General features: G+C 35.9%; 1 protein-coding gene across 1 annotated transcript in view; it reads left to right on the forward strand.

Annotated features, from left to right (window-relative positions):
• LOC111382947 overlaps window positions 1-6661 on the forward strand; it is a 14501-nt gene extending 7840 nt beyond the window's left edge. The window contains exons 3-9 of the mRNA XM_023006993.1: window positions 3439-3449; window positions 3581-3765; window positions 4482-4508; window positions 4641-4729; window positions 4824-5644; window positions 5735-5819; window positions 5931-6661. Of these exons, the coding sequence (XP_022862761.1) occupies window positions 3439-3449; window positions 3581-3765; window positions 4482-4508; window positions 4641-4729; window positions 4824-5644; window positions 5735-5819; window positions 5931-6661 (1949 nt within the window). The remainder of the gene's footprint in view (window positions 1-3438; window positions 3450-3580; window positions 3766-4481; window positions 4509-4640; window positions 4730-4823; window positions 5645-5734; window positions 5820-5930) is intronic.
• Window positions 6662-12437: the final 5776 nt, after the last annotated feature.

Consider the following 12437-nt stretch of genomic DNA (forward strand, 5'->3'; position numbering starts at 1 on the left):
CTTTCAATTGGAAATTGGAAGGGTTTTTTCATTATTCCATTTTCGATTTTTATTAAAAAAAATCATTTTTAATTGGTGGGTCATGTGACCTGCCGGGAGCAAATGTAGGTCCGCTAGTGTTTGGGGGACATTAGAATTTTGAGGCCATAGGCCTAAGCCACAATTTTGAGGTCATAGACCCTTGTCTCGGTGGCCTCAACTGCTAAGCAACAACGATATGATGTACCAATTAGTTGATGGAAAAATATTTGTTGGATTTTAAGAATTAAATTAAATTTTTTGAATACATGTGATGTATCACGGTTGTTTAGCTGTACTTAATGAATCTTTTTTTTTATTCAATAAAATAATTAATTAAATATGGGAATTTACATTTAAAAATAGTAATTTTAAAATTAGCTAAGAATACAAAACTAAAATAAGCTTGGCCTTAAAAAAATGAAAAAGAAAAAGAAAAAAGAACAGTTTGCAATCAAATGAATTATGGATCTAAATAGCAAGTTCTTAGAGCATTTTCAATGCAGCCCATGTTTGATTCCCATTACATTTCATTTTTTTTCTCCTATTTTTAACCACACAATTTCTCATAAAATAATATTATACGTAAATCGAAAATTTTTCCTTCTTTTTCAATCACTCATTTTTCTAAAAAATATTATTCCTCCATTTTCATTTTTAGGTATTGGAGTCAAACGGGGGCGCATTTTTATGATTTGCAATATGCATGATTGGTTAGTTGAAAGAGCCGTAGTCTACATGACACGAATGTCTAGTGATTAGACTGTTAAGTTCGAATTTCAAAAATCAATTAGTTGTTTACTCAAATTTCATCATTAGTTTTAATACAAAAGACAGTAGTAAATAATAAACATGAGAGAAAAGAGACAGAAAGTTTAAATTATGGCCCGTTTGATACTTTTTTTTTTTCAAAATGTATTTTTCTCTCTATTTTTTTAACCACATATTTTTATTAAAATAATATTATACGTAAATTAAAAATTTTTCTTTATTTTTTAACCACACATTTTCCATTAATTTACTATTTAAAAATGCATTTTTTCATAAAAATGTCTTTCAAACACCTACTTTGTGACTTGCTCTATCTAATAGTGGTCTATAGCTCAAACTTCAAATTTCCAAAAAATTATTCTTAAAAAATCACACACACAATGGTTTTGTGACTCCTGTAACGTTTTGGTTTCTGACAATTTGACGCTTTACTGAAAATAAGTTTCTTAACGTCCAATTAAAGAATTGTTTTAAAGTTTGACATAAGAAATAAATAATAATAGAACATAGATGTTGTCTAATGTATTATATAATAGAACATAAATGTTTTAAAATTTTGAAAAAAATGACTTTAGAAAGATTTTGAGAAAATTTCTACAAGTTGATATTGTTTTTCCCGGTCACACAATGAGTTGTAAAAATTATTTTGACCTAACAAATGTCCCTAAAAATTTATGAAATTTTTACCAGCAACATAAACCTCATAGTTACAACATATCAAAATAGAATCCCCAAACGATGTTTGATGCATTAAAACATTTTTCAAGGACAAAGATACTCAAATTGTATTATCGATTATAGCTTGAAGCAGTTTACAAAAGCAAAACGCTACAATCAATTTTACCAGCCTCAAATCATAATGATTTCAATTTCAGACTATAGATAACTTGTAAATGGCCATCTACCAGTTAGAATCATCCTAAAAGTTGAAGTTATAATCTGCAGTGAATATATAAATTGAGAATAGAATTCTGAAAAAAAAAATATAATAATAATAAATAAATAAATAAATTAGATTGATGGTTTATACAATTTCTATTAAACTTACACGACAAGAAATTATGTTTTAAGCATAATTAGAGGTAATGATGCTCAATTATTTTTAATATAAATGGTCAGAAGATAACATGTTCAAAATTTATAACATGATAAAAGAATTCAAGTAAATTCATCATGGAGAAAGTGAAATAATTGTTAGATTTTGTGTCCCAAATTTGAAAGGATATTTTTAGAAAATATTAATTTTTTATTTTCACGTGATTTTATTGAAAAATATTGTTTACTTATTTTCATGTGATTTTATTAGAAAGATATTATTTTTTTAATTTCACATTATTTTTATATTATTTCCATCTTTATAGTATGATATGTACCTATAAATAGTGAAATTTTCATTCAGTTTTGTTTAAGCAAAAATTGTTGTATTGTCATTTTCTCTCCATATTGTTATAATAAAATATCGTTTCCTCCACTTAACTCTCGTTTATTTCTTTACTTTTAACATTATTTCATTATTGTGATCTTCGTTACTTCATATTGCTTCATTAAATCTCTGTTCTTACAATCTTTTGGGATCAACTATTGTCTAGCAAATAAAATATAACTCACAAAAACATAACATTACTATTTAAGGTACTTAAAAAAATTAGTGATCTAATGGCATACCAAGTGATCGAACGTCATCCAGTGCGTTAATTGCCAGCTGAAATTTGTTAAAGATAAGAGATGGGTATAACAAATTATACCAAACAAAATACTTGCCACTTCAATGTGAATCCATATATGCAATTATATCGTTTCCATAGTAATCTCGTTTATACTGTTCATTAACTAGTTCATTGAATATCTCATAAAGTGGCTCTTGCTGTGTCTCTCTCCCTTTATACGTGTTTTCAGCTCTCCATGCCAAATTAAACCCTAAGGTAATCTCCTCTCCTTACGCACACATGTATGTATGTTGTTGGAAAAAATTCCAACTTGGGGGGCCACACATGTACATTTATTAGAATGTGTGGTGCTATTTTAAAGTAAATTTAGTCGATAAAGTGATCCATTGGATTTAATTTTGGACTAATGAGTATTAAATTTTATGGGATTAAAGTGTAGAGACCAAAAGGTGTTATTTTGAATTGATGAATGGTCGATTTGAAATAACTTAAAGTTAATAACTGCCAATTGCAGTTATTTTAATAAATGGTTATGGTTCCCAATTTGAATGTGATTTTTTTTTGGTATCTCTACATCTCCATCAACAGAGACTTTTCAAAAAAAACAAAGGAAGGAAAATCACGTATCAATTGGAAGATTAAAACCCAATTAAAGCAGTCAGATTCATGGATCAATGTATGTTTCCGCACTTTTCATTGTCTCTTTGATTTCAACATGGAATTTATGATTTTTATGAAAGGATTTTATGAATATGGTTCCTTTCAATTTGTACAACAAGTGGTATCAGAGCCATCCATTGTTGAAATCTTTGAGAAATTGAAATAATTTGGTATTTTTTGGGTTATTGTTATGGATCTTCCATGATATTTATGTGAAATTTATATTACTGCAATTTTTTTTTTTTTAAATTTTCAAATTTAACTATTTGGATTAATTATTGTTGAATTTGAGAATTGTTTAATATATTATTTATGATTATAGATCTAGATCCAGTAAAAGGGTTTTGGAATCTGAAGTTTTGAAATTTCATTTTTCGGTTTTTGTTTAAAAAATATAAATATTTTTGCAACTGGATCTGGCCGGCGGCTATGTCGTCGCTGGCGCTGGCTGCTGCGTTTCGCAGCAACGTGCCATTTCACAGCAGCGGCATGCTGCTGCAAAACGCAGCAGCGTGCAGACAACAGCCCGGGCACTGCTGCCGGTTACAGCAGCGCCTGGCGCTGCTGCAACGGCGCTGGCCATCGTGAATGGTGAGAGAGAGAGAGAGATGCCTACAACCGGGTGGATTTTTGGGGGCGGGGGCCTGAGGTGTAATTTTTGTAATCTCAGGTCCTTGCTTGCAATTTCTAATTAGGGTTTTTAAATTAAAAATTTAAATTTCAGTCCCTAAACTTTGTTATCCATCCAAGTTGGACCTTAAGGTTATGGGTTTAATAATTCAGCCCCTAGATTTTGGAAAATTATTTAATCTGGGTCATTAAACTTTTGAATTATGCAATTAAAGCCCCAAAGTTCATAATTAATTAAAATTGGCCCTTAAAGTTTTAAAAATTTTCAAATTTTGATCCCTAAAGTTTTGAATTATTAACCCTTAGGTCCCTAAACTTTCTAAAGGCATCTAATAATGCAAAATTAGCTGATTGATGGGTCTAGATTTTTTAGACTAGGGTTAATAGATACCTTTCTATCAGCTGCATACATCACTGCACTTCCACTTGACACCTATCGTAATGATAAACGGCTCGTCTCGAATTCATTTTGACCAAACCATCTAGTTTCCTTTGTTTATTGTGGGACATAAATCATTTCAAGATTCATCGAAGATTCACTCTCTCAAATCTTGGTACTAAAGACTCCCTTAAGAGGAATAATTAAGATTTAATTATGTGGAACAATAAAATTCAAATATTTTGGTAATTTATTCATAATAAATTAAGGTTATCTAGCATTTTGAATAAACTAATTGAAACAATATGTCGCCAAAGTGACCTCTTTTGTGTAGATTGGTTTATTTGGATATTCAGATGTTGTGTGTGTGTTACTTCATGCGGGTATTAGCCGGCCCAAAGGAAAGTTAATACTTGGCCGAATTACATACATACTTGTGGTGGTGGATGTGTGACAATTATAAGGTTTCCATGTAAATAATAAATCAATCCCAAGATAGGTTTATTATTTGACAGGAGTTATTGTCAATGTTCAATCACTACACCGAGAGTACCACTTGCAATTAGTATTACCGTCCAAAGACTTGATATTAATGTTGTACTAGGTATCTTGAGATGGGGCTTACCATTATTTGAATTTATTGTTCATTAAATATGGATATGAGCATAATTAATTGTTTCTTTCTGTTCTCTCTACAGCTAGTTCATCTGCTACTACAATATCTGCTAATGTCAATTCAATTCCCATACTTAATGGGACAAACTTCAAGAATTGGAAAGAGAACATATTGATTGTTCTTGGCTGCATGGATCTTGACCTTGCACTTCGAGTTGAGGAACCCACTCCTCTTACGGAAGAAAGTTCTCCTGATGAAAGAAGGAACTTTGAGAGGCGGGATCGCTCAAATCGCATGAGTCTAATGATCATTAAGCACGGCATTCCGGAAGCCTTTAGAGGTGCAGTATCCGAAGGGATAACTAATGCCAAGGAGTTCCTTGTCGAAATTGAGAAGCGTTTTGTAAAAAACGATAAGGCTGAAATAAGCACGCTTTTGCAAAGCTTGATTTCAATGAAGTACAAGGGCAAGGGAAACATAAGGGAGTACATCATAGAGATGTCTCATATTGCTTCAAAACTTAAAGGTCTAAAGCTCGAGCTATCTAATGACTTGCTCGTTCATTTGGTATTGATCTCGCTTCCTGCAAAGTTAAGTCAATTTAAGGTCAGTTATAACTGCCAGAAGGAGAAATGGTCTCTAAATGAGTTCATTTCATATTGTGTGCAAGAGGACGAAAGGTTGAAGCAAGAAAGAACTGAAAGTGCTCACTTGGTAAGCATTTTTAAGGATAAGGGCAAGAAAAAGAAGAAGGAATATGAAGCTGCTCCTAAGGGTCCAGCACAAAAGAAACGAAAGGAAGACAAAGATACTTGTTTCTTTTGCCACCAGTCTGGACATACGAAGAAGGACTGTGCCAAATATCACGCATGGCGTGCAAAAAAATGTACAATTCTTACTTTGGTGTGTTCTGAGAATAATTTAGCTTCAATACCTAGAAACACTTGATGGATAGATTCTGGTGCTACTACTCACATTAGTGTTTCTATGCAGGGCTGCCTGAGCTACAGAAAGCCAAGTGATGGTGAAAGATACATCTATATTGGTGATGGCAAATCGGTGGAAGTTGATGTAATAGGTACTTTTAGGTTATTATTAAGAACTGGTAATTATTTGGATTTGGAAGACACTTTCGTTGTACCGTCTTTTAGACGAAATTTAATTTATGTTTCTTCTTTGGACAAATCAGGATATTGTTGTTCATTTGAAAACAATCAGTTTAGTCTTTCTTTAAATTCCACTATTATTGGTACTGGTTCATTATCTGCATATGATAACCTGTATTTGTTTGATATTATTGCATCATATAATGAGACCTTGCATGTGGATTCACGTGGTACTAAACGCAAATTAAATAAAGAAAATTCTGCAACATTATGGCACAAGCGCTTAGGTCAAATCTTAAAAGCTAGAGTTGAACGAATTGTGTCAGATGGTATTTTGGATTCCCTTGACTTCACGGATTTTGATGTCTGTATCGAGTGTATCAAGGGAAAACAGACCAAAACAAGGAGATTAGGTTCAAAAAGAACTTCAGACGTCTTAGAATTGATACACACAAATATTTGTGGACCATCCCCTACAGCTTCTTGGAATAGCCAACAATATTTTATATCATTCATAGACGATTACTCACGTTATGGGTACCTGTATCTCATACATGAAAAGTCTGAGTCACTGGACGTGTTCAAAGCTTTTAAAGCTGAGGTTGAGAATCAACTCAACAAAAGGATAAAAAGCGTTAGGTTTGACCGTGGTGGTGAGTACTACGACAGATATGATGGTTCAGGTGAACAATGTCCAGGACCATTTGCTAAATACCTAGAGGAATGTGGAATCGTCCCACAATACACCATGCCAGGATCGCCTAGCATGAATGGTGTAGCTAAAGACGAAACAGAACTCTTAAGGACATGGTAAGGAGTATGATTAGTCATTCCACCTTACCAAAATCACTCTGGGGAGAAGCATTAAAGATTGCAGCTTATATTTTGAACAGAGTACCAACTAAGGCTGCTGTTAAAACACCTTATGAACTTTGGAAAGACAGAAAGCCTAGTCTAAACTATTTTCACATTTGGGGATGTCCAGTTGAGGCTAGGCTTTATAGGCCACATGAAAAGAAATTGGATTCCAAAACAGTTAGCAGATATTTTATTGGTTATTCTGAGCGATCCAGGGGCTATAAATTTGATAATCCCACACTTAAGTCAATTTTTGAAACGAGAACCGCAACATTTTTTGAGGATGTTGAGTTTGGGGGGAGAAATAAGGTTAGAGACATTGTCTTTGAGGAAGAAGTTGAGGAAGGATCGATTTCGATTCCTACTATTGCTTTTGACAATGTACGGGTTTCTATACCTGTTGTTAATCAAGAAGCATATCCAGAACCTCAACAAGATAATGTTGAAATACCTCCCATCCAAAATGAGGTAATTATTCTAGAAATACAAACTCAACAACCTCAAGAGCCAATACCATTAAGGAGATCCACGAGAGAGAGGAAAAGTACTATTTCAGATGATTTCATAGTATTTCTCCAAGAACATGAGGAAAATAATGGAATGGTGGGAGATGATCCAATCAATTTCCATCAGGCCATGCAGGGTTCTAACTCTCAAAAGTGGATTGATGCCATAAATAAGGAGTATAAGTCTATGCAAGACAATAAAGTTTGGGATCTTGTCTCGTTACCTGAAGGTGTGAAGCCCATTAGTTGTAAATGGATATTTTTGGTATCTCTGCATCCCCATCAACAGAGACTTTTCAAAAAAACAAAGGAAGGAAAATCACGCATCAATTGGAAGATCAAAACCCAATTAAAGCAGTCAAATTCATGGATCAAGGTATGTTTCCGCACTTTTCATTGTCTCTTTGATTTCAACATGAAATTTATGATTTTTATGAAAGGATTTTATGAATATGGTTCCTTTCAATTTGTGCAACATATGTTACATACACAAGACTTATTCGGCGATCGAAGTGCGGAGGCCGATGGGCTTCTTGTTGCCTTTGCCTCTATTGGATTCTGTACAGAAGGTGAGATATCCTTGGTCGACGAGGTATTTGTTTTGCGTGGTTTGAGAAAGTTGGGCTGTTGGCTTTTGTTTGAAGGTTAAAAACAGATGCCCATATTTTCGTAATTCACCATTTTCTCCCAAAGATTTTCCAATGATGAAATTAGTTTGAAATTTGGGTTTGTGAACATCAATATTTTATTATCTGTTTTGCACTTGATTTTACTTTCAATTAAGATTGTGGATACATTTCTCATCTCGATTTGTTTGAAATCTTCAAATAACAACTGGATATGATTTAATTATGTATAATTTCTGATCATTGATAAGAAATTGTGTTGTCTTCTGCATTTAGGATGTATGTCGTCGGTCACTAAAGATAGAATTCAACATTTTTAATCACTATATTTTATTAATAGTCAAATTAATTGTGGGTTTCTTGTAAATCAAGTGTAGTGTTGGAGCAAGAAAATCAAGTGTAGTGTTGCACTTTGTAAAAGGGTAATTAGTTGAATTTCAGGTTGGTCGGGTACTTATTTCGTGTATCGACTCTCACATCCCACAAGATTCTTCTTTTGGATTTCAATACATGACCCTTCTTGTACAATGTCATAGGAATCAACAACTGGCACTGCCTTTTTCTCGCAAACAGATGCTGTAAACAATGATGCAACCGTGAAATTTGAGATACGGGACACAGTTGGTTAGGAGAGATACCATATGATGAGGACATCCTAGTTTTTTTTATATTCGTTGAACGACATTTAATTATTTTAGTTGGACTTGGGTTATTTTATTTTTATGGACTTGTGTAATGGGCTTGGCCCTATTTTTCAAGTTTTTTTTTATGTTTTCAGTATTTAAACCTATTTTTACATTGTAATTGGAGTTAATGAATTGATTGAATAAAAAAATTGGCTACAGCCCCGTTCTTTCCCCTTTTCTTCTTCCCCCCTGTCTCTGTGTTTCTCCCTCCCCTCCCCTCATCTCTTCTTGTTATTCTTATTATTGATTTATTCACCCTGCATCAAAGTGGTATCAGAGCTAAACCTGGTTCCAACATCTCAGTACCCACAACAGCGAGTATGGATTCCCCTGAATTATCCTTCAAGAAATAGTGTACCACACGATTGCCCCTCTCTTTTGACATATATTGCTCTTTCCACTCCACGAAGTAGTGCTCAGTTGCAGCCATATTTTGATAAAACAAAAGAATCCTTGACTGGAATTAGCCTTCACAACCCATCAGAGTACCCAAAAAACCCTAATTTACAAAGTAAAGCTGTCCTAAGACAATACTGCAAACGGGCCCAGAGAAATTTCAAAGCTTCCAGCTCAAACTCTTGGATAACGACCAGGTTCTTAAGAGAACTATGATTGTGAAGATCTGCTAAAATATAGGCAAGCCAAATCACGCACCACCTCCACAACCAGCAGAAGCTAAAACAACCACCCTCGTCGTCGCCCACGCAGCCGCCGCCACTTTACTCCACCGGCCGCGCCCCCGCTGTCTCTGTACCTGAAACCTTGGCGCAGAAGATCGAAAAATCCATCCGTGACGACGATTGTTGGTGTTTGCACTGGTTCGCAGTGGTTCGAAGTCTGGGAAACTAGTGGTTATTTCTAAAGTTTTGTTTGTGTTTTAGTACTTTTATTTTATTTTGGACCTCAAATAGTCCCTATTGTTTCATTTACATAAGGTTTATTTGATTTGTATTATTAGAAAAAAAAAAAAGAGTAAAAAAAAAAAAGAAAAAAAAAGTCAAAAAAAAAAGAAAAATAAAAATATCGAGAATTTTTGAGAATTTCCTGACATTATTTTACAGGTTTATTTTAGTTGACTGATCAGTACCGCACCTCGACAAACACGAAATTTTCTGTCTTGGCATTTCAAAGCTTAGTAGTTCTAAAATTGGAGACATTCGATGCTGGGAAGACTCAAGCCAACTGAACTCAGGGAGTTCCTGCTCCTATCTATTTTAGTTAACACTATTTCTTTGTTTTAGAATTGCATAAGTTAATTCTTTGTGTGCTAGCCATTTGATAATTTTTGCCTTAAATCTATTTGATTGAAATTCATGAACTAACTCCCATTGCTTTCTCGTTTATCACACGTGACTAGGCCTATCATTTGTACCTTTGCTTTTTATTTTATTTGCATTAGTATTATTAACTTGCGATCGGACCATACGTAATCCCAATTTTTATTAACAAATAAAATAAAATAATAATAGTAACAATAGAAAAATTTCAATCACTATTTCCCTTGTTGGCACTCGTTGGTTATTGATCTCAGTAGGAACTTCACCTAACTTGTGTTACCGTGTATGCAATTGCGTAGTGGTCGCGTTACTACCTCTAGCTCTAGTACCCTTGCCATGGACCCCTCCCAAATTGAGGCCCTCACCCGATAGTTGGCGTAGTTACAAAATCAACTAACGGCTGTCCAAACTGAAGTAGCCGCTACTCGTGAAGAGAATAGAACCCTAATCGTTAGGTTGAACACTCTTGACCCAACCCCATATTCGACCGAAACTGAAAACTCTGAGGCTTCCATTAATAGACCTCATCATCGTCCACAAGGTGCTCGACACCACGCCCGACATGACCATAGGAAAGGAAATCAGGCTCATGGGCGAGAGCGGGAATATTATTGTTATGGTACACTATCTCCTCCTCGCCACGAGGAGAGCCTCTTTCGAAACATTAAATTAGATGCTCCTACATTTGACGGTTGTCTAGATCCTAGTGTATTTAATCAATGGGTTAGAGATATGGATCACTTTTTTGCCTGGTATGGGGTCCCTGAAGATCGGAGGGTACAATTTGCCAGTTTGAAATTAACTGGCACTGCTCAACTCTTTTGGGAAAGTGTCGAGGACCTCCTAGAGAGGCGTCATGCTCCCCCTGTTGGAAGCTAGGATGAAATGAAGCGTCGTCTTCCAAAAAAATATTTACCTCAATCTTATAGGGGTAACATGCTGGATCAATGGAACGCACTTACACAAGGTAGTCGGCCTGTGATCGAATATGATGCTCAGTTTGATGAGTTTCGAATGAAATGTCAGGTCGTTGAGGAGAGGTCATGACTTTGAGTAGGTTTAGGCAAGGTCTAAGAGACGAACTTAGGCGTGAGCTTGTCCTTAGAGGCGTCACTATTCGGGATTATAAACTAGTGACTAGGACACCGTATAGAAATCATAGTAACTCTCACACTGCAACCTCTTCTGCATCCACTCCATCCCCTAAGTCTATTCTAAGACCTCCTCCTTCTAATACTACCCCTACATCGGATAGCAAAGGTAGAGGTTCTGAGGTTTCAAGGACGTCCTCCCGTTTGCAATGCTTCAACTGTAAGGGTTTTGGTCACATTGCTTCTAAGTGTCCTAGCCGAGCCCTAGTTCTGGACGAGCGTGAAGGTATAGTTGACGAGCCACTAGAGGACCAGGTTTATGAGCCTAAGTTAGAAGAGTTTGATGACTTGGAGGATAGTGAAGATACCTTCTTAGGTTGTATTTAGGCTAATCCCCTTATCCCACATACGCCTAGAGTCGGTGTCGTCCGTTGCACCCTTACCCTACCTCGGGATGCCGATGATTGGCGCCGTCATGCCATCTTCCACACCTATATCAAAATTAATAACAAGGGCTGTAAAGTTATCATGGATAGTGACAGTTGCATTAATGCGGTTTCGATAGCTACTGTATCCCGTCTAGGGTTGAAGCCAGTTCCTCACCCCCAACCATACAGCGTCTCTTGGGTTGATACCTCTTCTATAGCTGTTAAGGAACGTTGTTTAGTCCCTATCCAGTTCCTAGAGTATAATGACCATATATGGTGTGATGTCATTTCAATAGATGTCGGGCACATCATCTTGGGACGACCTTGGTTATTTGACCTAGATGTAATCATATATGGTCGATCCAATTCCTGCTTCTTCGTGTTTAATGGAAAGAAGATTCACCTTAACCCACTGCCCCCAAAGCTGGCTAGCTTACTGGAAACGAAGAAGAATGTGGAACGAAAGGGGTTGCATATCATTAGTCCTACAGAGTTTGAGCGTACACTTGTTGGTGACTCAATTGTGTTCGTCCTGGTAGTCTCGGAGGTTTCATCTAATTCCACAACCGAGAGCCCTGCAGAAGTCCAGTCGATCCTTCAGGAGTTTTGAGACGTCTTTCCGGAGGACCTACCTGATCATCTACCTCCACTAAGGGATATTCAACATGCCATAGATTTCGTCCCAGGGGCATCCCTCCCAAATTTGCCTCATTATAGGATGAATCCTACCGAGCACGCTGAACTTCAGAGGCAAGTGGATGACCTCCTTTGCAAAGGATTCATTCGTGAGAGTTTAAGCTCGTGTGCTGTCCCCGCCCTATTGACGCCCAAAAAGGATGGCTCTTGGAGGATGTGTGTGGATAGTCGCGCGATCAATAGGATCACGATGAAATATCGTTTTCCCATTCCTGGACTTGACGATATGTTAGATATGATGGTTGGTGCCAAAATCTTTTAGAAGATTGATCTGAAGAGTGGATACCATCAGATTCGAATTCGCCTAGGTGATGAGTGGAAGATCGCGTTTAAAATGAAAGATGGTCTTTATGAATGGCTGGTCATGCCTTTTGGGTTAAGTAATGTGCCAAGTACCTTTATGCAGGTAATGACACAAACTC

The sequence above is a fragment of the Olea europaea genome, unplaced genomic scaffold, assembly GCF_002742605.1.
Source record: "Olea europaea var. sylvestris unplaced genomic scaffold, O_europaea_v1 scaffold2590, whole genome shotgun sequence".
NCBI lineage: Eukaryota > Viridiplantae > Streptophyta > Magnoliopsida > Lamiales > Oleaceae > Olea > Olea europaea.